Here is a 27745-nt window from a genome sequence, read left to right as displayed (position 1 = left end):
CTAGAGATAGTATCCTTACTTTCCAAGCCTTTAAAATGCATTGCATTTGAAGGAGCCTATTGAACTAAATACAGGTCCTTTGAAAAGATTCTCTCTAAAGTGCACCCTCATTCAGAAAGGTCCCTTTGTTTAGAAAGCATCTTTGTGCTTAGTTCTGGAAATGCATTAACTGAAGAGGCCTTTTACTTTCCTACTTCTACTCAATTGTATTTTACCTTGACTGTCTTTACGGAAAATGGTCCTTTTCATCATTCAGAAATTATTTTCTTTAAAAAAAAAACACACATTGTTTCTTAGTGCTAAAGTCTCTCCTTGTATATTTAATCCGTAATGAAAAAAGTCATTCTCTTCAACTATCAATTCTTTAAAGGACAAAGTAATGTAAGCTTTCTTTACTCTTTTCACATATAAATAGATTTTCACAACGTCCATCTCAAATTGATGAGGACTTTGTAAAAAATTATTATCTTTCCATGACACTCCTTCCATCCCTCCTGCTACAATGTGAGCTTCTTGAAAGGAGGTGCCTCTTCAGTGTGGTTATTATGATACTTTCGTAAAACAGGTATTCACTATATTAACTATAAAATTCAGTTCTCTACAATGATTTGCATTCATCCAGAACAGATAGCACAGTTTGGTGGACCCCAACCTTTCTATCACCTAGGACTTATTTCCTTGTATTTCTCTCTATAGACTATATATTTTGAAAGATATTTTCTAACAAACAACCTGCACTAATATTTTTCAAGATGGCCATGAATTTTATTAATTTTCAAACTGTAATGTCCAAAATAATGTTGAGGTAAACAACTGAAATGAAAAAGAATTGAGCTAGGTTTTTGGATTCTTGATCGACCTACCTACCTCATCTATCTATCTTATCAATCTATTGAATCCTATGCTAAAAAAAAAAAAAAAGAATAAAATTTAAAATGCTATTTAAAGTATCAGCAATAATAAACATGAGGTACTAGGAATGTATCTATAAAATATATGAAAGACATCTATGATTAAAGAGACTTCAAAATAGAATTTGAAAGACCAAAATGAAAAAAGAAAGAAATCATATTCAAGATTAGAAATCCCAGAACTATAAAGATGTAAACTATAGAGATGATCCCTCTTCCCCCTCCCAAATTACACTTCAGTACATTCTAATCAAAATCTCAACTTGCATCTTGGGGGAAACTTTGAAAGTCAACTAAAATTTCATGCAAATGTGAAGAGCCAACAAAAGCCAAAATACACTTTAATAAACAACAAAACAGGAAGATAGGCTTCCAGATTCATTTTTAGTGCTATAGTAATCAAAATGACACATGGATACAAGGATAGAAATATAGAACACTGACAGAGAACATAGAGCTACAAACACAGCCTACATTAATGGACTCTTGATATTTAACAGGATGCTATGTAGTGCTGCACAGCCACCAGGAGAAAAGGTGCATCCTGCCAATACACAGGCAGAAGACAACCAATGAGGGAAAAATTGAAAGGGATATTGATAATAATGAACTTTAAAGCCTACATCCCACCATATCCAACAGTCAGGCCTATTCAGTGGCTAAGTGTAGAAAGTAAAATGATAAAACTTTTATAAAATAACAAAACAGTATCTTGACAATCTTGGGGCGGGGTAGGATTTGTTAAGCAAGATAGGAAAAAGCAACACTAAAAAGGAAGGAAGGAAGGAAGGAAGGAAGGAAGGAAGGAAGGAAGGAAGGAAGGAAAGAAATGGAAAGGAACAAAGGTAGGAAGGATGGAAAACTTTTTAAAAAGAAGAAGAAAGAAACAGGTAAAACTAGGTCATTGCTCAAATTGTGGTTCTTGGAATTGTCCCAAGTCTTCCAATTTTTTTACCAGTATGCCACATGGCATGTCACATTGAGAGGAAATTTTTAGAGACTTACATAAACATTTGATGTATGTCTATTGGGCCTAATTAAAAAACAAACAAACAAACAAACAAACAATGTTTGTATATAAAATGTCTTTATTTTTATTTATTTTATATTATTTCATTTCATTGTATTTTACTAAAGTAGTAGCTAATGTCTAGGGAAAAAAATGATCTGCAGAGTTTGAGAAGGGGTGAAACAGTAATGAAATTAACTTAAAATTAATTTAAAAACACTAATTCTATTCATGAAAAGATGCTCCATGATTCATTAAAAGACACTTTCAAACCACAAAATGCAAGAAAATGTTATAGGTTCTTTCATTGTTTCTTTGATGCATTAAATGTATATGTTTAAACACCTAAGAAAAGGCCTTAATATTAAATGCAATAGTCTCATTCCATAACAAACTTTAAAACAACCCTGCTTGTAGCTTCTTTCATATCTCTACATGGTGTGTTTGTTTCTTGATCTATCAACTTGAGACATTATTTATTGACTTCTCACAATGATAGATGCAGATTTAGCCCCCACCCCCTTTCCAGTATATCTCTATTGAAATTATACATATTGGTTATCATTGAAACAGCTGTCCTTATAAAAGAAAGGAAGAGAGGATTTTTGAGACAGACATATGAAGAAGACCCCCAACTAAGGAGGAGGCGGGACCACCATGGATTCAGGAAGTGGACTGATACAACCACAAGCCAAGCAATGAATGGCTGAAGCAGGAAAAGGCAAATAAGAGATTCTACCCTGGAGCCTCCGGAGGGAAGACTAGTCTGCTGACACCTTGATTCAAACTTCTGGCCTCCAAAACCATAAGAGAATAAATGTCTGTTAACATAAGCTACCCAGTTTATGGTACTTTCCTACAGCAGCCTCAGGAAACACACCAGTCAAGGCCAAGACTGATGAGGTTAGTGAGGCAGGTGCCTTAGGTACAAAATTTAATGGGGCACCAAAAAACTCAATTTGAAGATAAAATTATGTTTTAAATGCATTTTTTATTATTTGATTTTATTTTTTAATGTTTCTTTATTTTTGAAAGAGAGAGACAGAGACAGAGACAGGGAGAGATGGAAACAGAATCTGAAGTAGGCTCCAGGCTCTGAGCCGTCAGCACCGAGTCCTATGTGGGATTCAAACTCAATGAACCACAAGATCATGACTCGAGCTGAAGTCAGACACTTAATCAACTGAAACATGCAGGTGCCCCTAAATTCATTTTTAAATTAAATGAATGCAGGGCGCCAGGATGGCTTTAGTTGAGTATCCGACTTTGGCTCAGGTCATGATCTCACAGTTCGTGAGCTTGAGTACCACATTGGTGAGTTTGAGCCCTGCATCTGGTGGGCATGAATCCCGCTTCAGGTGACCCTGCTTTCTCTCCCTCTTTCTCTCTCTGCCCCTCCTGGATTCTCTCTCTGTCCCTAGCTCACTTATACCCTTCTCTAAATAAATAAATGTATACATACATAAATATTGGAATGCAAAAACCTAGGATGAAAAAAACTATCAATATTTTTTAAAGCAGGAGAATCTGAGCCTGAACTCGTAGGGCACATTTTGGAACTCACCCTAGTTCAGCTGTGCTACAAGTCAACTACTTTTTAGTTCTTGGCTCCCTCGGTTACAAGTACCTTTGTAGGAAAGGTATGTGATATGTAATTTTTGAGCCCTTGAGTATCGAATAACTTCTTTATTTTATTCTTACATCTGATCAACAGTCTGTATGTTTCAGGATTCCTAGGTTGAAAAAAATTTGCCCAAAGAAATAAGAAACTTTGCTTTGGTGTCTTCTTGCATCCAGTTTGCTGAGTCAGGTGGTAACTTGCTTGAGGAGGGTATGTCTCTTTGTGTGTGTGTCTGTGTGTGTGTGTGTGTGTCTGTATGTGTGTGTGTCTGTGTGTGTGTCTGTATGTGTGTCTGTGTGTGTGTGTGTGTGTGTGTGTGTGTGTGTGTGTGTGTCTTTCTCTTTGGAGACTTTCTCAAACTGTATAACAGATTAACTATAAGCCTTTTTCTTTCATCTAAGTCAACACTTGACAGGCCTTTTCAATTAGAAGACATATCAGGGAAACTATTTTATATATTTTATAAAATATATACAATTTTATCTCTTCTCTCTGGTATTCCTATTAGCCAGATATTAGAAATCATGACCAGATATTAGAAATGGTTTTACCTTTGCTTTCCCTCCAGCTTTCTTTTGAAGAGAACAAATCTCAGAGATTCTCTCTTCCATCTTCCAACCCTTTTATTGATTTAATTTTTTCTATTGAAATATATACATTTAATTTTAAGAGATTGGTTTTCTTCTCCAATTGTTTCTTTTTTAGCGTTACTGTTATTAGTTTATGAATACATTATTTTTTCTTAAGTTTCTCTAAGATTATGCATTAGTAGATGCTTAAAACCCCTTTGTTTCCCTGCATTAACTTGAAATTATTTTTCTAATTTTTAAAATTTATTCATCATTGCCTTTGTCATGTTGCAAGAATTCATAAAATGGCTGGTGACCTTTTTTGTGAATTTATATTTAAGTGTGAACCAAAAGAAACATTTCCTTGGGTCTCTATAAGTGGGTGAGACTATGAGAGTGAAAATACTTTATTGTGAGTGACTGAGGAGCTCCCCATTGTGCTGGGAAAATCTACTGCCAAAATGCAGGGTTCTTTGCTGTCCTTGATCTCCCCAGACAGTACACTCATATTTCCCGAGAAGATCCTTCCTGTTTGACTGAAAGTAGTGACTATTTGTTAGGTATTCTGCACAAATAGGGAAGGCAGAAGATAGCCATTGAACATTGTGTTAATATCTCCTTCCCCTTCTCCCCTCTTTCTCCTTTTTTCCCCTCTCTCTTACGTTGGGGATTTCCTTGGCACTCAAAGTTCTGCCAGGCAGTGATTAACATTATTTTTAGCTATAATCCACCTGGGGCACTCTGGACCAGTGGTTACAAACTGAAGGTGCATTAGAAGGCTTGTTAAAATACAGATCCCTAGGCATCATCCAGAGCCTCTGTCAATAGGTCTGAAGTAGGGCTCATAATCTTAATTTCTAACAAGCTCCCACGTGATGCTTATGATGCTGATCGGGACAACTTGGTGAACCACTGCTCAAAGCTCACCTAACTTGCCTGAACATACAAATATCTGGGGTTCTCATTTCAGAACTGCTCTCCAGGTCCCACATCACTTTATTTCAAATTAGTACACTTACCCCTGGAGATGATCATCAGGGAAATTTGGTTGGCTGCAGCCTCTTCAGCCTTGTTTTATCTCTCTCCTCCTGCATCTGACTTTTGCTTTCTACAGATTGTTGCAATCTGTTGTGTACATATGCCCCACATTTTTTCCTTTATTAATTTGGGGTTAAACCTTTCAGTTCTTTTTGTTAAGAGATAGAGAGAACAAGCAGGGGAGAGCGGCCGAGGGAGAAGGACAGAGAGAATCTTGAGCAAGCTCCAAGCTCAGCATGGAACCTGATGCAGGGCTCAATCTCACAACTGTGAGGATGTGACCTGAGCCTAAATCAAAAGTTGGTCCCTTAACCAACTGAGCCACCTAGGCACCTCTCCCACATTTATTTTGTAACTTTCAATTCTTATAAACTTTTTCTATTAGTGCCTCAAGTGTTGTTGGGAAGAGAAATCAACTTATTTGGTAAGTAAGTCATCTTTAAACAGAACTCATAGCTAAAGATACAAAATATAAAAATGACCCCTTCCCTTCAGCTACTAACTTAACTGACAGATCATGAAATTGCTAGAATATGGTCCTCAGGTAAGAGGAAAGATCTTCAATATTAGGCACTGAAAGCCCAACATCCTAGTTTTAGAGGTCTAACTGAAAGCTTAAACCCTAATACAAAAGTTGTCAGTTTCTGGTATCTAATAATTTAAATCCAGGCTCTTACATTGAAATGATTTATTTTTGCAAAGGCTTTCCCAGTTACTATCATTCTTTCCAGCAGCCCCCAGAGGATTTAGTAGGGTCGCTACCCCTATTAAAAGTATGAGAAGTTCTAAGTACCATGACATGATATCCATAGCCATATAGTCAATCCACCTTTGAGGAATCACACGTAAAACACTCTGAATACCAGTCAACTGACCAATTCAAAAAGTTTGTTTTCCTGGCCATGAAAATATTTGTATAAACTTGGATATGTATTAAAGCAGTAAATCTCCAGGAGAAGCAAGACAGAGACAGATCTGTATTATAATATAATGACTTTACTTTAAAGGCAAGACATTAGAGATATAATGCTACATCATTCCTTGAAGAGTTTTTGCTTCGACCATCTTTATCATGAAACAACTCTCCCACTCCAAAAATAAAATTAAATTAAAACACTGTGTTGGATCATATGCTCGACTGGACTAAACCTCCTTGAAGGGAGGGCATTATCCAATCTGAGCTCTTATGTCTTTGGAGAATACAGCCAGCTCTGATATTGACCCTAGAGACTTCTTCTACTCTTTGGATGACAGCTGCTTCTTAGTCCACTTCTGCGGTATTTTCTCTGATGAAGTGCCTTAGACAGTAACTATCAACCAAAGGGAAGAGAATGAAAGCAGAATAAATTTTCAACTCTAAACTTGTTAAACCATTAACACAAATCATCGCATCACTTCTGCCATAAACCATGGCAATCCACAGAGATGCATTTAATCAGGCTCTCTCAAAAATAAACTGCTGGTGCCCACAATGCACACTTACAAACCTCTTGCTATCATTCTCCTGATATTCATGGTTTACTGACTGTTTTTAATCACAGTACAATGGGATATTCTTGAAAGAATAACTATTAACATGAAGTTCCTTAACCAAGAAGTGTTCAGCATGAATTGATAAAATTACCATCTCCCCATTATTTGTCATTACAATACCATTTAATAAAGGGGATATGATAATTAATAGCTTCAAATAATCAAATCAAATAAGATTCAGCTATAATAAGTAAAAAGAAGATACTACAGAATAAATAACTACATTAATAAATAAAATGGTGGGGTATCATAGACGAACAAGGCATGGTGACATTTTGCATAAACTTGAAATAATATACACATTACACTTCGGTATATATCAGAGTCACCTGGGGAGCTAATAAAGAAAACAGCCTCATTGAGGAATGACAAGACCTCGACCTGGTATTTTTACCAAGTTCCTTGAAAAGTACTGCATTTAGGAATTAATTAAAATATGGGAGAGGTAAGGAGAAGGGCAATGGGTGGGGAAAAAAGAGATCAATATTACAGGAGGCTTTTGATATTGAAGAAACTCACACCTCCCATTTTAAATAAATAAAACTTCCTAGCTATCTATCTGATATAACATCTCCAACTACATCCCCATGTTTGTGAGAAAATAATGCTCTAAAATGTCTTTGGGTCTGGACACTGACTCACTAGCATTTCTATGCATTGGAAGTTTCCAGCCTCTCCGTCCACCTCTGGTGTACAAGGTAGAAAAGAGAGACTACACCCATCATCTGGAAAAAGCCTAGTGGCTGTCAAACAGAGAAAGTACTAGAGAAATCAGCAATGCCAGCTAACAAGGGGCTTGTGGACATTCTTTTTTGATTTGAATAAATTATTTTCAAAATTGAACAGAACTGAAAAATAGTTATCAATTTTATCCATTTAGTTTAAACACTGAATTCTTTTTTGTGAATAAGAATTTTTCTTTACTGAAAACAAAATAAAACAAAGGAAAACATAGATTCTCCATCTCATACCTTCTTGAAGGTTTGTGTGTGAGGTCTGTTGCTCATGAACCAGCTTTGATGTTGGCCATCCCAGGGCTCAATTCTTCCCAGACAACACTGAATAAAAGGCCTACTGAGGCTTGAAAGTAACCTGGGAAACATTTGAAAACTGCTTTCTGAAAGGAAAAGCAGTTATTCCTTAAGAATAGAAAAGATGAAAGCCCCAAGTTTCCTGAAGGCCTGAAGGGAGGAAAGGCCAAGAACACTTACTGTCCTATCCTTCTTGGCATGTTAGAGACAATCTAAAGAAACCAAAATGATCTCTGGACTACGGGGCCCTGAAGGATGTGAAAGGAAGATGAACTGTGAATACTTTAATGCTCTCAGTTTATGACCATTAACAAATATTTTGACTACTACATGAAGACTTTGATCTTTTCCCAATTCAAGATCCTGTGGTTCTCGGCATCCCCATTCTCTGGGTTGTTTCTATATACCGCTAATAAAATCTTCTGACTCATGATGTGTTACTTGGCTCCCAGATAAACAGAGAAATCCTGGGATCCAAGAATTAGGGCCTTAACCCTCAGTTCCCTGGCTCTGTAGTTCCCACCCTTTGCTGATGATTCACATTTGGTTATTGCCCACAACCCTGGTTGGACACTAAGACACTGTAATATAGTGCCCACTGTGAATACATCAGCAAAGATAACAGACATGGTTCCCCCTGCACTCAGGAAGCTTCCATTTTAATGTGGTAGGCAGATGCTAAAGAAATAATAATACAATTATAATCAGCAATCATTATGAAGGAGACTTGAGGCATGGTGCTCTGATAACAGTTAGTAGTGAGCCCTAAAAAAAAAAAAAAAAAAAAAGACAACATATATCCCAGAAAAAGTGACATGAAAACAGAACTCTGAAGAATGAAAAGGAATGAGCTTAAGCAAGAGGAACTGAAAAAGGGGTCTCCAGGAGATTATTCTGTATTCTAAGTCTCAGTGTGAGAGGAAACATGGCTTACTCAAAGAACTGAAAAAGATTCTAATGGTTAGAGCAAAGCATGGAAACTAGTGAGAATGAAGCTGGTTGTGGAGGAAGGAGAGGGAAATGGGGGGAAAGGATGTAAGGAGGAGGGCTTTTAGGTCATTATGGAGTTTAGAGTTGATCCTAGAAATGGAAATGATTGAACAACTTCAAATGTTTTTAAAAGACAACTTTAGCCTCTGTGTATAAAATAGATTGCCATGTAATTAACAGTCAGTTGTAGGAGAAGCAGTCAGGGATGATGGTGGCTTCTGTTCAGATGGTGCCAGCACACACAGAAATAAATAAACACAACAAGAAATAAACAGTTGTAAATAAGCAGTCAACTAATCTCTGCCAAAGGAGCAAAGGCAAAATTATGGAGAGAAGATAGTCTTTTCAACAAATGATGCTGTAACAGCTACATGAAAAATAAGGAATCTACGCACACCTTACACTGTTTACCAAAAAAGAAAAAGTACTCAGAATAGATCATATACCTAAATGTCAAACAAAAAATCATAAAAATCCTAAAGGTAACATGGGAGAATACATAAATGAGTTTCGATATGGTGGTGACTTTTCAGACACAACACCAAAAGTATAATCCATGAAAAAAAATGATAAACTAGACTTTGTTGAAATAAAAAAGCTTCTACTCTACAAAGGACACTGTCAAGAGAATGAAGACAGAACACAGACTGAGACAACATATTTACAGAAAACATAGCTGATAAAGCACTGTCATCCCAAACATAAAAGAACTTTTAAAACAAACAATATGAAAATGAGCAACTCAATTAAAAAATGAGCAAAAGAGCTGAACAGACACCTCACCAAAGGAGATCTAACGATGGCAACTGAGCATATGAAAAGATGACGCACATCTTATGTCATCAGAAAAATGCAAATTAAAACGAGATACCACTACATGCCTATTAGCATGCCAAAATCCACAACACTGACAACACCAAATGCTGGCAAGCATGTGGAGCAACAGGAACTCTCATTCATTGCTGGTGGGAATGCAAAATGGTACAGCCACTCTGGAAGACATTTTTCGCTTCCTTATAAAACTAAAAATACCTTTACCATACAATCTAATAATCCCATTCCTTGGTATTCACCCAAATGAACCAAAACATGTCCACACAAAACCTTCACATGAATGTTCATAGCAGCTTTATTCAGTTACCAAAACTTAGAGGTAACCAAGAAGTCCTTTGATAGGTGAAGGGATAAATGAACACAGAATGGCATATCATTCAGCACTAAAAATAAATAAGCTATTAAGCCATCAAAAGACATGGAAGGATATTAAATGGATATTGTTAAGTAAAAGAAGCCATCTGAAAAGAATACATACTATATGCTTCCAACTATATGACATTCTGAACAAAGCAAAATTAAGAAGACAGTAAAAAAAGATCAGTGGTTGCCAGTGCTTATACATTTCTTTATATATTTGTCAAAACCGGTAGAATATGCAACACCAAGGGTGAACCCTGAGGTAAACTATGGACTTGGAGTGATACTTATGCATCAGTGTAGTCTCATCAATTATAATAAAGTACTACTCTCATGTGGAATGTTAGTAATGGGGGAGGCTGTGTATATGTGGGAAATGGGAAATATGGGAACTCTCTGTCTCTTCTGCTCAATTTTGCTATGAAGTTAACATTGCTCTAAAAAATTAAGTCTATTTAAAAGGGGGAAAAAAGGGGGGCACATGGGTGGCTCAGTCAGTTAAGCATCCAACTTCTTCTGGTACCGGCTCAGATCGTGGTCTCATAGTTCACGGGTTTGAGCGCTATGTTGGGCTCTGTGCTGACAGTGCAGCGCCTGCTTGGCTTAGTTGGGATATTCTCTCTCTCTCTCTCTCTCTCTCTCTCTCTCTCTCTCTCTCCTTCTCTCTCTGCTTCTCCACTCTCTCTCTCTCTGTCTCAAAAAAAAAAAAAAGGAAAAATAACATTTCTTAGAAAAACCACACATGGCTTGCTATTTGATTAGAATGTTGCTGGTGTGTGAGAGAAAACTAAATTTCACAGATTTCTGTCTTGAACAACTCAATAGGTGGGATGTCATTCACTGCAGTGGGACTTAAAGGAAAGAAAGAGGAAGAGGGAAGAAAGAGAAGACAATGAGGTGAGAGAAATTGAAAACAGAATTAGATTCCTAGTTGAAGCTAATTCAAGTCCTGGAGCGCCTGGGTGGCTCAGTTGGTTAGGAGGTGATCTCATCATTCCCAAGTTCGAGCCCCATGTCAGGCTCTGTGCTGACAGCTCAGAGCCTGGAGTCTGTTTCAGATTCTGTGCCTCCCCCTATCTCTCTGCCCCTCCCCTGCTCATGCTCTATCTCTCTCTAAAATAAATAAATAAATAGATAGATAGATAGATAGATAGATAAATAAAATCAAACTAATTCAAGTCTTTTCGTCCTTAACCCCCACTCTCACTTATTATTATTATTTTTTAATCTGGAGTCTAGCCTGATTACCCTAATAGGTTTCACTGGAAAATGTCAGCCACTTATGAGTTAGGCATAGCTTGATTCCGATAAAAAAAATGCAAACAGAAACAGATGTCCAGGTACACAGTAAGAAAAGTACGGTGGCTTAGAGGAAAGAGTGTGATTTTGAGGTCTAAAAGACCTGGGTTTCAAACTTGCTTTGCATATTCATTAGTTGTGGGGTAAATTATTTAAATTGTCCTTCAGTCTTCTCCTAAGGGATATGGCTTGAGGGTGGTTTTGAGGGACATAAATTATGTTGCTGTTTTTTAGGTGAAGTGTCACAAAATTGGTCTTTACACCATAAAAGCAAGTGTTGGGATTATACACTGGGTGTTTCTCACATTTTAACATAAATCTGACAGCTGTATAAAAATACAATGCAAATAGGTGGGAGTGAAATCAGGATGAATACACAGGAAGAAAGGGTGGTTTCTTGGAACTCTCCTGAACAACCTACAACTGAAGACTTGATACCACACTTTTTTTAAAAAAATGTTTATTTATTTATTTTTGAGAGTGTGGGGAGGGGGGAGTAGGGGAGGGGTAGAGAGAGAGAGAGAGTCCGAAGCAGGCTCCGAGCTGTCGGCGCAGAGCCTGACATGGGGTTCGAACCCACGAGCCGTGAGATCATGATTTGAGCCAAAGTCAGATGCTCAACCAACTGAGCCACCCAGGCACCACAATACCTCACCTTTTATTGAAGATACTCTATTCTCTTCTAGGGAGCTTATGTTTGTTCTTTTGTGGAAGCCATAGGAGGTTCTCAGGACATTTTGAAGCCCCATTCCAAACAGCAACATGTAGATTTCTCTTCCATTGCTTCCTTGTTCTTTCCTTCACCAAAAGTAATTCTTTCAAAGATTTAACTGTAGACATTCCAAAGTATAGAAAGAGTGCTTCGATTATTCAATAATTAAATAATATAGACTCAGTACCTACTGAGTGCTAAATATGATAGAGGGGAAAGCAAACTAAAAAACACAACCACAAAGAAGACTTAACAACAACCAACAAGATTTGAAAAAATGAAGTAAAGCTTTAGGGAAAAGGTCTTATGCCATCCACAGAATAATAAAAATGTGGAAATAAACATACTGGGGACTAAGAATTCCCCAATCAATCTGGGTCTCCTCGGCAGGGATCTGGCATAGCGTGCCCCTGGGTAGCACAGTTTAGTCTAAAATGTTGAGGACTGTGTAGTAGAGCTCTTTCTGCGACAGAGCAACTAGGACAGGCAGAGAAACTAGTATGCCCGTGAGTCTTCATAATGAAAATCAGCATCCCTGACCTGTGTTGACCACATTTGTAGCATTTTTCCCCCTCCATTGGGTGACCTACCACATGTAAGCCTTCTTTCTGCCTCTAATTTCTGAGGCCCAGCAGCCATGCGAAAAAGTATGAAAAGGTGACTCATTATAAACTGAAAAAAGGATAAACTCATAATTTTTCAAACATGTGAAATACACGTTCCCCAGGTAAGACCTTGCACTCCAAATGTCAGGCCAGAGTGAATTCTTAAAGCTGAGTTATAAAGCTCTGAAAATGGAGTTTATAATGAAAATGTTGACAGGCTCTTGGAGTCACTGTAGTATAGAAAATTTAATATGTCACCTTGTTTTACAAGATTTTACTGGCAGAGAAGAAAATTAAAACATTTAGCATCTTTCACTTCACCAAATTGCTTTCCTCCTCCAAAGTGTGGTGCCATTTGTAGCACTATTTCATTCATAAACATCCTTTTTATTGTCACAGGCCTAGCATGGGCGTGTTCAGCTCTGTATTCAATGTTTCCTTTCCAAAGCACTGAAATGCTTATTGGGGCAGCATTACCTTGTAATTGCATTCACATTTTCTGAGGGTATGCTAAGTTGTAAGAGTTCTGGTGGAGAAAGGATGGAATTATTTACATAGCTGCATAGGCAACATGAATAATGCTGATCACTGAAATATTTTCCAAGAGCCTTTCAAAAGGCCTTTTTTAAAAAAGAAACATTTGTACTGTAGATACTTAGGCAAATCCAAGGGGAAAAAAGAAAGGATAGCTTAGTGTTGGAGGAAACGAATTTAAACTCTCTGGCAAAATAGGATGACCGCCTGCATTTCTGAACACAAGTAGACAATGAACATCAAAATGAGGGATGGTGCACCCAGCTGGCTCGGTCAGGACAGTGTGCAGCTTTTGATCTCAGGGTGAGGTGGAGCCCTACACTGGGTGTAAAGATTACTTAAATAAGTAAATAAACTTCAAAAAATGAGGGATCATTTTCTAAGTCAGTGAAAATCAAGATTCATATGAAAACACAGCTGTTAATCCAAGTCAGATAGTCCATGTGAATCTCCTCTAACCACGCAATATTTTGATATCCCTAATGACCATTTACTTTCATTATATGTCAAATACCAACTGGGGTAACAGGCCAATTTCCAATTCACATGCTTTCCCAGAAGGAGAAGGAAGAGTCCCCACATTTGCTAGACTACAGAAAGCTCTTCAAAGCCATGGCAAGCTTTACTTCAGACCACTGATACATGAGCATTAATGGGTGTTGCATTTCAATATCATGAAAGAATGAAGTCAAAACCTGAATACTGCCCAAGTACTTTCTAGTGCAGTCATTATTTTATTAACCACGATTACTCAGGAAGATGTACTGATCCCACAGCATTGGTGCTAACAGTTTTAAAGGGGCACATATAACCTTACATGTTTGTACTGGGCCTGTGTAGATAGGGAAAGACAAGCTCTGCCTGGGAAACAGGCCAGATAGTTGAGAATGCAGGACATATACATAGGTGTCCCCATAGAGGAGAAGAAGGCTTCTTCACAAGGCTTCTCTATTCCCATCTGTTGCAGCCTACTTAGGGAATTTTCAGTAACACCCCAGTTTTGTTGTTCATAAAGCTTCATTTATCGAGTCCTTATGAAGTCCCAGGCCCACTACTGAGCATCACTTGGTCATTGTCACAGCAACCTTATTATGCTAGGCCCATTTTGTAGATACAGAACTAACCCCAGAATATTTCCATAGGTGGCCAAGTTTACAGAACTAGTGAAGCAGTAGAGACAGGATCCAAAGTCTTGGCTGGCTGTCTCCAAAGCCCAATGCTCCTAACCACCAGGCTATGCCATAAAACTAACCAGGTTCTAAAGAGTCTATTCACCCAGGGAAGTTAAGATATAATACGATCTGCATCTTCACAAAGTCACTGACCAGTAAAGGAATTGGGGTATATATGTATATTGTAAATATATGGTATGGCATGTTCCATTCTATGACAAGAAGCAACCCAGGTCACTGTGAGCTCACAGAAGATGGGCCTCTCCTAGTCTAAGGGGCTAGTTAGAGATTCCTAAAGATAGGCTGCATGAACTGAGTCTTGTAAAAAAGAAAACAAAACAAAACAAAACAAAACAAGAGTTAGCACAGTGGATGAGAAAGACATACGGAATAAAGTGTGCAAAGCCATAAGCACCAGAATATGCACATTGAAGAAGCTGCTATAAAAACTGAAGAAAAGAGTGTGGATGGCGTTTTACCTGGAACTAGAGAAGCAAGCAGGGGCCAGAATCTAAAGGGTCTTTAGGACACTAGAGAGAATTCCCATTCTTCTATGGTGTGTGGATATGACCAAATGCCATTTTGACAGTACATATAAAAGCTTAGGAAATACTGTTTCCTAAGGGTGACCTCAATCCCAAGTCATGGAGTGACACCTACCAGAACACAGGAAAAACACGTATCGGGAAAATCTTAGGACACAGGTGAGATGCATTCTCCCAAGTTGCTCTACATAAGTTCTCTCTGTTTCTCTCTCTTTTTTTTTCTTTTTAAGTGAGGCAAACATTGGTGTCTGTTTCTTAATGGTGTCATCACCACGCATGATAGAGTAAGCAGTAGATTTCAGTGATATTTAAAAGTTAAGAAGAAACCAGTTCTATTTGTTCAATGGCAGTAAAGCAAACAATGACCTTAAAGCAAACAATGACCTGTGAAGTTTTAGGTCCAGGCTAACAAAGGGAATCTACTAGTATCTATTAACATGCAGGTACCCTTTGACTTAGCAATTGTATTGCTAAAAGTGGGTCTTAAGAGACTTGCAAAATATATGCACAAAAGAGTATCCCCTGGATACATTATTAACAAAACTAAAAAATTAGAAATATACCAACATCAATATATGGATGGAAACTATAAAATATTATGAGGAATTTAATAATGTGACTCCTCTATTAGAGTAAATACAGAAAAAATGTTAAACTGTATCTCTATACCAAAGACAAATTACAGAATATTTACAGGATAATCAGATAATCTCATTTATGTTAAAAACAGACAATAAAGAGATTAAGGCATACATCTGTTGTGATGAGCACTGGGTGATCCATGGAAGAGTTAAATCACTATACCAGAAACTAACATAACACTGCATGTTAACTACATTGGAATTAAAAAGAAAAAAAGACAATAAAGTTAGAAAGTAGATTCATGGTTGCCAGGGCAGGAGGGGAGGGAATGAAGATGTTCCAGAGTTAGAAAGTGAAGATGATTGCACAGCTTTATGAATATATTAATAATGTGTGTATCATCTGCTCTCAAAGGTAAAATGTTATGGTTTGTGAACTATTCCATAATAAAAACAAACAGACCCCAGATAGACGCAAAGTGCATGTGTTGTGGGGGTTGTGGAGTACTTAAAGGAGACATTTACTTTATCTACAACTACATCCTCCCAACTTAGGTACATACCTCCAGGGCTGAGACTCAACTGGAAATAACCTGAGAGAAATAGCCACAGTGTTAGCTCATGAAGTGTCCAATGCCTTACGGGATGGACCCAAAGGATGTCCTGGAAGCAATGCTTAGATCAAAGAAATACGGATTTTTTAATGTCATGTTTCAGCCTTTGGAGATGAATTCTTCTTGTAAGAGGGGCCACAAAACTCCAGTCCAATAAAATCAACGAGCACTGAAACAGAGTGTTGAAACTATATATACACTTTATTAATCTTTAACACACTTTCTTAAATAGACTCCTAGTTGCTGAAATGTTCCAAGTGAAATTTCAGCAAATGAAATAGCATGAGCAGCCCTTTTTTATTTTTAACTTTTTAATGTTTTTTTTTTAATTTATTATTGAGAGAGAGAGAGAGAGACACAGAGAGAGAGAGACAGAGAGAATGAGCGGGGGAGGGGCAGAGAGAGAAGGAGACAGAATCCAATGCAGGCTCCAGGCTCTGAGCTGTCAGCACAAAGCCTGACGGGGCAAGAACCCATAAGCCTTGAGATCATGACTTAAGTTGAAGTCAGAGGCTTAACAGACTGAGACACCCAGGTGCCCCATGAACAGCCCGTTTTTTAAAGGTGGTAGAGTTTCAGGGTTACAATGAAAATGACTTTTATTTTTTTGGTAAAATACTATTTTTAACAATGTGCATAATGGAACAACAAAAGTAGAGGGGTTATAAATCAAACAGTAGGTTTTATGACTATGGTGTTCATCAATAGATTCAAAACACAGAGGCTTAGATAGGAAGAGTCATCTAAATGGAAAGATGTGAGAGTGTGATGTGGAGAACAAAGGTAAAAGTAATATAGAAAAAAAGTTAAATTTCCTTCACAGACCATTGACAAGTACTGAGACAGGCAGATGACCTTCCTCAAGTAGCTTAGCTGTCTCAATGTAAATACTTTGCTAGAGGCAAAAGGCAACCTTAGCTTGACATTAGCCAGACCTCCAAGATCCTGTAAAAATCCCTTTGGAAACTTCCTTTATCTCTACCCACCCCCACCCCCTCCTCCCAGCAAGATATATGTTAGCAATCATCCTCCAAACGTATGGCCCACTGATATACATCTAAAGGGTCTCATGACTAAGGTTTTACTGACAGTAGTAAATGACCTTATCCTAATAATATGTAGCAAGGTCCTCAAGGTCCTAGAAACCCTGCTTACAAATCCCTTAGAAACTTAAGCTATCCCTAAGCCCCTCCCAACTTAAAAGTATATAATCAGCTACTCCTCACAACCCCAGTGCAGCTCCTTCTGCCTAGAGGTCCCATCCCAGTGATTTAAATAAAACCACCTTTTCTGCATCAAAGATGTTTCTTCAAGAATTCTTTCTTGACCATTTGCTCCTGAACCCCAACATTTCACATTAAGTGTATACATATGTTGTCTCTATGTTCTCTATGTCTAAATATCTCTGGATGGAGGTGCCTGGGTGGCTCAGCTGGTTAAGCTTCCCACTCCAGCTCAGGTCATGATTCCGCGGTTCATAGGTTCAAGCCCCACCTCAGTCTCTGTGCTGACATCTCAAAGCCTGGAGCCTGCTTCAGATTCTGTCTCTGTCTCTCTGTGCCCCTCCCCCACTCCCCACTCATGCTCTGTCCCTGTCCTTCAAAAATAAATAAACATTAAAAAATTATAAATAAATAAATAAATAAATAAATAAATCTATCTGGATGACCTAGGTTAGAATATAGATAGAATATAGAATCTATATAGATAGACAGAATATATAGATAGAATATAGAATCTATATATAGAATATAGATTAAACCTAACTGTTTAAAAATCATAATGGAGGGGTGCCTGTGTGGCTCAGCCGGTTGAGCTTCCAACTTCGGCTCAGGTCATGGTCTCAGGGTTTGCAAGTTTGAGCCTACATCAAGCTCTGTGCTGACAGCTCAGAGCCTGGAGCCTGTTTTGGATTCTGTGTCTCCCTTTCTCTTTGCCCCTCCCCTGTGCATGCTCTGTCTCTTTCTCTCTCAAAAATAAACATTAAAAAAAAATTAAAGAGCATAATGGAAAACATGTAGACAATACAATACAGATTCTCTCTCTCACACTCATATCCCTCACCAGCACTGATATTTATCAAACTATTTACAGCAATTTTTGACCTCTGCTCACTAGAATCTGAATGAGTCATACTCCCCGGGGGCTTCACTGCCATAAAGAAATTAAAGTCCTTATTTTGGGTTCTTGAACACTATTTCAAAGTGTAGAGGAGGTTTTCCTATGGTACCAACAATTCTCTGGAAAACAGCTGGGTGTTCTTGCAATTCAACTCAGTTCTGACGTCTATCTACCAGGAGACAGATCTGATTCACAGGTTAAGGGTTCATTCCTACTGCCCCCCACTCTCCACTTCAGTTATTACCTGTGCTTCTGACCTACTGGCTATAGTCTGCAGGTTCCAACCACCTCCTCCTCAGGTTAGATCAATTTACAAGACAGCTCACAGACCTCAGAGAAATATTTTACTTACTAGATCACGGGTTTATCATTAACGGATATAACTCAGGGACAGGCAGAAAGAAGAGCTACAAGGACAAGGTGTGGGGAAATGGCTGGGAGCTTCCATGCCCTTCCCAGGTGTCATTCTCTCAGCAACTCTGCATGTTCACCAAATGAGAAATTCTGAGAACCTTCTCCTTTGGATTTTTATGGAGGATTCAATATATAGGCATGATTGATTAAATCACTGACCATTAGCTACTGATTTGACCTCCAGCCCCTCTTCTCTCCTAGAAGGTCAAGGGGGTGGGACTGAAAGTTCCAACCCTCTAATCACAGGGTTCTTTCTCCTGCTAACCAGGTGCTAACCAGGTCCCATCCTTGAGTGGGGTCCTATTGTCAACCTCATTAACATAGCAAAAGACATTAATAGCTCTCTGGAGTAAGGACATTCCCAGGGTTTTAGGAGCTTAGTGCCAGAAACTGGATGAAGGCCACATATATATATTTCTCATTATCAATCATGATATCACAGCCCCCACAGCTCTATATGGTCCAGTGAAAGCAGGTACATCCATACCTGAGTGGAATTTAGAGACAAGCTCTCGTTAAGAACTTGTAATGAATTGTGTGGACAAAAAGGCAGCTTCTCAAATGCTTTCAGAGGGTTTCCAACCTGCCTTCCCGTGGAAAACACTGAAATCTGGGGATAAGGCAATAGCTTTTGTCTTATAATAGAAAGCCTCTAAAGAAAGAACTTACCACTGTAGCACTGGGAGCGGCAGTTTTAAATATATTAATCCTATATTATATACTTATTGTGTGTGTGTGTGTGTGTGTGTGTGTGTGTATTTGCAGTGTATTGTGAAATGAGAAGACAGATTTGGGACTTACCCTGTTATTTATTTGCTATCAAAAATATCTGTCATTGTTTTATTGTTGTTGTTGTTTTAATTTTTTTTTTAACATTTATTTATTTTTGAGACAGAGAGATACAGAGCATGAACAGGGCAGGGTCACAGAGAGAGGGAGACACAGAATCTGAAACAGGCTCCAGGATCTGAGCTGTCAGCACAGAGCCCGACGTGGGGCTCAAACTCAGGGACCTCGAGACCATGACCTGAACGAAGTTGGACGCTTAACCAACTGAGCCACCCAGGTGCCCCATTGTTGTTTTATGCTAAACTCAGGATTCAAGGTCCAAAACAATTTATTTGCTGCATCAAGAATGTGTGGTTCCTTCATGTATTCCAGTGGCTTCCTACTACCTAGGAATCAACTTTTCTGATTTATTCTATTTCTTACAACTACCAAATAAATAGGCTTTTCAACAATTATGGGAGAAATCGCCAATGTGTTAGAATGCGTATTACAGAATATATATAGATTATAAGTGTAAAATTAGACAATTAAAAAACAATAATTTCACAAGGGAGATAAGTAAGTGCTTTCACTAATGGTACTTTACATCCTAACAGGAAAAGTTTAAAATGATTTAGTGACCACATACACTGAGATTTTCCATGATTTCTTTTAGCTATCATAGTTTCCAGAACATCCCCTAAGTTTAAATGTTTCCTTACCTTGTAGAAAAACTTTGTATCTAATAGAAACATCTCAATTCAAAGGTCTTTATATAAATTACATTTAAATAATAAATTTTACCATGGACATAAAAAAATATAATAGAAAAAAAAAGCCAGTACCAGCGATAGGTTTATAAAAGTAAAAATGCTTTATTAAGTTTATTACCGGTTATAATTTCATCAGAAATTTACAAGGATGCCACCTGAGCTATCTACTTACTCTGATTTAAGTCTTTGTTAGCCTGACATTTGTCAAAAAAAAAAAAAAAAATCAATCTTTTGTATTCCAAATGGGTCTTTTAGAATGCAAGAGTGTTTTCCCTTACTATCACTGAATTATTTTAAATATCACTCCTTCATTTTTATTATAGTACCAGCAAATATCACACTGTAGGTAGTTTAAGGTCTGATTTTTTTTTAAAGTGCTCTTAAGATAATGATTTTTAAAATGAATAATTAGCTCTTTCCATTGTCATATGAATTAGAATTCATAAGAAAGGAAATGAAAGGACGATTTTTAAAATTTATTTTGTTGATGTTTCTATTATAAAAAGCCCTGTCAAGTTCTCTGTTGTAATTTTTATAATGTAGAAGATGTCTTTCCACTGTGCATGTTTTTCAGGAATATATTTCTATTTTAATTTTATTGCAGAGTTAATTGACTTAGTAAGGAGGTAACTAAAAACCTATTCTTTAACATGCAATTATTTGAGTTGAGGGTGTGGGAGTGTGCGGGTAAGGAGGCATTGGGGCAACATTGGTGATTATCCCAGTTTTATTTAGCAATAAAATTAAAAGAAAAGAAAATTATAAGATTAGCACACATACAACGATTACTTACAACACCACATTTCTTCCTTAGATATATATTTTTTCTTTCTCTCCTGTTTTAACCACAAAACAATAAAAACATTTAGCTATGTATATATAAAATAGAGACCATTAAGACCATAAAGAATTATGGAGTCCGAACAGTTTACTTTCCTACTTATTGTTTTAAAATAAACACTATTCCTATTGGTTAAAAAAATAAATAAATAAACAAAACAAAACAAAACAAAAAATTCTTTGCTCTGTTACTGAACCTTCCCAAAATAGAATTTTGAGAGTATTCAAGGGCCTTGGGATACATTTCCCAAACTGCCTGACCAGATGAACTTGACCTTCCAGGCAAGATTCTTATATTTGTTCCTGCAGAGAAAAGGAATATGAGCATTTTTCTTGCTGGTTCCCTTATATAACATTTGAGTGACCTGAGGCAATATAGTTTATTCTCCCTTCTCTTAAGACAAGCTCCTTTTTCTGTTGCCTTTTAAGTAAAAACGTAAAGGTCAGATTATCATTTCACAAAATGCTCCATTCTGCTGAGACCATTCTAGCTTCTCTCACCATAATATGTGTTCACTAATTATTTCATAACTCATTTAAATGGGAGGCATTCTGGAAGGGAATTCACCACAACAACTCCTCAAGTAACTAATTATTTTTTTTTAAACACAGGGGAATTTTAATTATAATGCCTGTGTTATTTAAAAGCAGTGTGTGACAATTTGCATCTTGAAACATCTATTGTAATAGGGAAGAAAAAAAATATATGCTCCTGAATGAAATAACAATTCAAGTACAGGCAATTTAGTTGCCCTTTTATTTCCTTGATTTTCAAGAAACGGGAAAAAAAAAAAAAAAAAAGCAAACTGAGCCTGAATTATAAAACCACTTACAAAGATGAAAAGATAACAAAAATCTTGCCCCTAGAAAGAATATATACAAGCTTATTTTTAAAGTTACATGTTCTATCTCAGGAGAGATTTATCATGTGTCATCATTTAATGTATAGCTATGGTAGCAAAATCTCTCATTTTAGAAGAAAACATCCAAATCACAGTGTTTTCCCACAGGGAGTTGATATTTTTAAGAGATTAAATGGATAAATAAAACCTATTATTATTATGTTATTATTATTATGACAATGACTACTACTTTCCCTCAGTTTATATTTTGGAGAGTTTTATTGGTTAACAATAAATGACTAGGTGGGTAACTAGTCACAGTTTCCTTACATCTAGTCCTTAGATTGAGAAGCAAAGTGATAAGGGACTAGGTATGCACTAGAGAATCTGGGTTCCAGACTCTGACTGTAGAAAGTTACTACTTTTTTTTTTTTTAAACCCATTTTGTTCTCTATCAGTTTGCATATCTGTTATCTCAGAGCCTTTTTGAGCTTTATGAGGTAATGGGCATTATGCCTATGAATACGTGTGCAAAGAGCAAAGTATTATAAAAAATAGGTCAGTGGTTTTAATAGTCAAGATGTAAGTACTTAAAAATTAACAAAGGAAGAATCTACCTGGATACAAATGCTCTATAATGTATCTTGCTGTTAGTGTCCCTTCAGCTGAGGAGGAGGGGCTGATCCCACTGCATCGCTAAGAGTGTTTACAAGCAGAGGTGACATGTAGGTTCCAACTGTGATCCTCCTAGCCCTGCAAGAGAAGTGGGTGGGCAAGGGGCTTCGTGGTTGGGGGGGTGTTTGGGGTGCCGAGGTGTGGTGCCGAGGTGTGTGCCGAGGTCAGGGAAAATAAACAAGACGTTACTTCACGATTATTCAGAGAAGCTCTGCAGTGATAAGGTTTTCTTACACATTGGCATAGACTTCACCCGACAATGGCTGCACCCTGCACCCCCCCCCACCCCCAACCCCCCCAGAGGGGAGAGGGTTATGTTAAACTCTCAGTCTAGGCCAACTAACTCCTATGAACTCAGCTTCAGTGAATCTTTTTTCAGTTGGAAGGACATGATAGAGGCTCCGTGGAGTAGATTGGCCACCATCTTTTCTCTATAATGGTAACAGCAGTTGCATGATCTAGAACTCCTGGTCTGACCAGCACAAATTATGTTGGCTTCATTGACAGAATACTAGATCAAGTTGTGAAAAATGAATCTTGTAGTCAAACAGATTTTGGCACAGCTTGCCAACAAACTGCATAGATTCAACTTTTTTGAAAACTCAATTCAGGCTTGCCAATTTGTGCTTGTAGATTGCAAAAGCAGATATCTGATCCAAGATGACAATATTTATAGCTCAGGATTTGTAGCCTATATTTCTTCCTCCCCCAAACCTCTCCAAAAAAATGTTTTATATCATCACAGGAGAAAACTCAAAGTTGTCATTTCCTAATAATAATAATTGTAATAACATAATAATATCCATCTTTACACAAGAATCTACTCTGCACTAGGCCTTTACATGCTAAATGTTATTGAAAAGCCACCACAGCCTTAGGAGTTAGGTTGTTATTATGTTGATTTTACAGAAGACAATCCAGAGTCTCAGATAGCTGGCAATAAATGGAGTAGGGAAGATGTGCTTGGCCTAATGCAAGCTCATATTGATGTTATGGGTTTCAGAAGGAATGAGGGATTGGCATGTGCCTTTTATTTTCAAAGCAGCATATGGTATTCCAGTACAGTCTACCTTCTAATTTCATAGTCCTCAATAGTTTAGGAATTTATAGACAAGTAAGATATAAATCAGATTATCCCATTCTGTCCATCAAGGAGGTAAGTTTAATCTCATCAAGAAGAAAAAAAAAAAGTGGAGGAGGAGAAGGAAAACAAAGGTGACAATGATGGTGGAGGGTCCAAGCGCAGGCTGCTCCATGATGGACCATTATGGCTCAAGAGAAACTTCTGACCCTCCCTTAATTGTATAGAAGAATCTAAATTGGAAGTCCTTCCCAGAACAAGGATTATTAGCAGAAACAAATTTTATCTGAAAAATTTTGCCATTTGTATGGGAGGCCAAACCTCTAGTTACCAAACATCTGTTCTTCTTATTGCCCTGTGAAGCGCATTCTTTTCCTCTGAAATCCCAGACCCCTACCCCCTTCTCTTTAGTTCAGAATGACATATATGACTCATTTTGTCTGTCTTTGGAATCTCCATGTCTGTGTGGATTCCCTGTATGCACTCAATTAAATTCTATTTTCTCCTAGTAATCCATCTTACGTTAATATGATTCTTCAGCCAGCTGGATGGACCTGTGAAGAAGACAGGAATTCTTGCTCCCTGACAATGGAAACCTCTCTCTATATGGCATAAAGCTCCCTGTCTTCACTGGCAAAACAAAGGCTTAATGAATAATTACTAAACATGCCTGACACTGTGACAGGTATAGAGTGGTAAGCGAAGCTCTGCAGATGAAGTTGGGCTCTGCTTCTCTCTTTACAAGTCTCAATCTAAGGGCTCCTGGGTGGCTAAGTCTTTTAAGCATTCGACTTCAGCTCAGGTCATGATCTCATGTTTTGTGGGTTCCAGCCTCATGTCAGGCTCTGCACTGCCAGAGCCTGGGATTCTCTCTCTCTTCCTTTCTCTCTGCCCCTCCCACATTCTCTCTCTCTCTCTCTCTCTCTCTCTCTCGTAAATAAACCTAAAACAAAAAGTCTCAATCTAGAAGTCTGAACAGGAGTATCCATGACAGAGAAGTATTGCACCATTTTAGACTAGAGCTAACTGAGTATAAACAAAATTCCTAAGTTTCACCAGGACTGGCCAAGTTACTTTCAAATAGAGCAATAGCCCTTCCTGATAGAACTCACAATTACAGGATATGCCAATGGTCAGTAGCTTGTTACACAGAGATTTTTTAAAAAGTGTTTTAATGTTCATTTATTTTTGAGAGAGCAAGGGAGAGAGACGGAGCATGAGTGGGGGAGGGGCAGAGAGAGGGAGACCCAGAATCTGAAGCAGGTTCCAGGCTCTGAGCTGTCAGCACAGAGCTGGTCGTGGGGCTTGAACTCACAAATCACGAGATCATGACCTGAGCCAAAGTCAGATGCTTAACCAACTGAGCCACCCAGGCACCCAATGCACTGAGACTTCTAATAAAATGTTGGATGGGACGGTAGCCCTTGGTTTATCTTTCCAACTCCCCTCCCCTCTTCAGCTAAGTGTGTACTTAGGTTTAAGAGGTTGAAGAGTATGTGAGAAGTTCCTAGAAAATAGGATGAATGGTATGTGGCAAGACCATTGCATAAAATGTGCTGATTGGTTAAAGACAGATTTCATTTGCCACATTTCTTTTTACCAAAAGGTACTTTGAGAAAGCAAAAATGGAAGAGGGACAGTATTATTTTAAATGGACTCTACACCACACCTGAGAGTGCAAAACAGGTTTTTTGTTCCTTTCTTTCTTTTTCCTTTTTTTTTTTTTTTTTAACTGAAGCAAAGCTGACTCTTACCTTTTAGTGGTGACTGGTTTATTGACTGCTAATGCTTTAAAAATGAGATTAAATCAGGCCCATGGTCTTTATTACAAGGAAGATATATGCCCCTCGTGCATTCCAGTGGTTTGGCAATCTTAACCTCGACAGACATAACATTGATGTATGCTGTGTTGCCCAACAGCATGGTAAGTGTTTAAAATGCTGTGAACAGCCTTATTGCCCTGAAATGATACAATCTAATATTAGATTGTAACTCAGTGACTGAATCTGCCAGCTCAACCTTCTACAGAATACCAAAGTTGAAGCCACTTTAATATCTCATAGGGAAGGAATCATTCTTCATTTCCCCATTGAAACACAGCACGTAAAAGTGAATCTAGATTGCAGGAAAGCTGAAACCACAACAAATCAGGCCATTTTCATTAACAGCACATATGCACCTGCCTTCTGGAATAGGGTGTTGAAACACCAGCCTAGCTCATTCAAATTGGCAGAACTACCTTAGCACCATGGGCAATTGACGGGTGGGATCTGAGTGTCCAGAAATTCTTAAGCTAGAGAAAATCAAACCATACCCTCTCCACTTTGTTTGAACATTCTGGGAAAGCAGTTTTTACCTTAATCCTCAGCACTTCTTCCACTTGTTCCTTTTGATCAATCATAATTAACATAGACTTTCAATCCTCTCTACACTTCATGCTCATCAATCAAATTTCAGACACCCATCAGTCAAAGGAGCCAGAGGGTTGAGAGCCTTGGTTTGCATGATCGGAATGCCACCTCACGTGTTTCCTGAGTTAAGGGGACTTTCTGAAACCATGCTTCAGTCTGTCAGTGTTAAAGCAGGTGGGTTCTCAGGACACAGTACTTTCGAATGCTAAAACCAGGTCAGTCCTGGTTAAAGCAGGATGGTTGACCACTTTATCTCTAGGTGAGGCCAGGGCTCACCAGGACATCTTTGCTCAGGCACAATCTGGTTTGTGATACTCTTTTGTGGCATGACACTGGATTTAAACAGATTGCATATCAATAAAATCTAACTTTTATATCATCACCTGACCAGAACATCTCTTGGAGATTTTAACTTCCTCACTGCCTCAGTAGAAGTCCTGCCCAACTGTCCTAGTAAATGTTATTGCTGAAAATGAATCTTCATTCTCATCAGTATTCTGGATTTAGACTGAATGGGACCTGGGAAAAGAAGCCCATACCAAATGGCTAAATGATGGCCTACTAGCTTAATTTTATACTGAGACCTAAAGATTAAGTTTGAAAGTAGCCCTTCCAACCTGTTTACCCATTTGAAAGCCTAAACTTATTTCATGTTGGATCCATGTGCCTTGTACTGTACCTCATGTCAAAATTAAAAGAAAAAAAAAAAATCAAAGCCTAATTTGTAGCCAAGTCATCATAGAAACAAGTAAAATTTTTATTCTTCCCCTTGCATGTCCAACATTTCAGAGGCCAGAAATTAATAATGATTATTAGCTGCCCTCTAACTAAATTAAGTGGATCAGAGAGAACAATGTCCATGGATTCCAGAACATCTAATACTATTTTTTTCAGGGTCTCTACCACCTGAAAATATTCAGATGGAAAGGAAAAACTATTCATCTTATTACTTAATTATTGAGTCAACATATTACCAAGCATATTTGGAAGCACGACTGCAATTGCAAACTTTTATTTCTCATTTGAAAGCTATATGTTGCGATAAAGCCATTATAATCAAAATAAAATTTATGACTCTTAAGGCAAAAGAAAAAAAATAGCTCTGCAAAATTTCAGCATTAGTGATTCTGTAAAATGGAATTAATCAGGAAATCATTTTTCTAGTATTTTTCTACCAATGAAGAGTCCTCCCCCAGACATAAGCAGTAGATCAATTTGAGGCAGTCTTTGTAAAAATCTCACAATACTATGTTAGTCCTTGAGATCCTACTACTGTTTTTCAAGCAATTAAGGAGAAAAGTCAGTGAAAACTATGAGGGGGTACACATACAGCTTTTTTTCCGTTGGTCCTTTATCTTAAAAATGGATACTGTTTCTGCGGAGATGATTTTCTTATTCTCAAAAAAGGAATAAGAAGGATGGAGAAGGAAAAGGAGAAAAAGGAAGATTCCATCCACTTACCCGCTACTGCAACTTTCGCCGTCCGGCTAATAATTGACCCAGAATCTCCCAAAGATGCCTCGCATTGGTAAAGTCCCTCATCTGGCTTATGGTGCCTGGAGTGGAGTATGTTTTGTATCAACAGAGAGCCGTTTGGAAGTTGCTGCTTCCTTTCGTCCATTCCCAAGGCCAGGTGGACGCCATCTTTCTTCCACTTGATAAGCGGGACGCCTCGGTCAGACTCAGCAGAGCAGTTCAGGAGGACATTTCCTCCCCGCATCGTGACAGCATCGGAAGGCTCTGACAGGAAGCGCAGGGATGTGAAAGCCTTAATCTGGAAACCTGCGCCAAGGAAACACAGGGAAATAAGTATGTTTACTGATTCAAAGAAATCACAGGCTCCAATCCCCTGCTTTTTCTTT

At 37.9% G+C, this 27745-nt stretch overlaps 1 protein-coding gene across 2 annotated transcripts in view; it reads right to left on the bottom strand.

Moving 5' to 3' along the window:
* The window catches only part of DCC (DCC netrin 1 receptor), a 1134523-nt gene that overhangs the window by 706647 nt on the left and 400131 nt on the right, over nucleotides 1-27745 (bottom strand). For both annotated transcript variants that reach the window (XM_078435224.2, XM_078435225.2), the window contains exon 2: nucleotides 27345-27665. In XM_078435224.2, coding sequence (XP_078291350.1) covers nucleotides 27345-27665 — 321 coding nt within the window. The remainder of the gene's footprint in view (nucleotides 1-27344; nucleotides 27666-27745) is intronic.

Source organism: Panthera onca, chromosome D3 (genome assembly GCF_046562875.1).
Source record: "Panthera onca isolate mPanOnc1 chromosome D3, mPanOnc1 haplotype 2, whole genome shotgun sequence".
Classification (NCBI taxonomy): domain Eukaryota; kingdom Metazoa; phylum Chordata; class Mammalia; order Carnivora; family Felidae; genus Panthera; species Panthera onca.
This window is presented reverse-complemented; position numbering and strand designations above follow the sequence as displayed.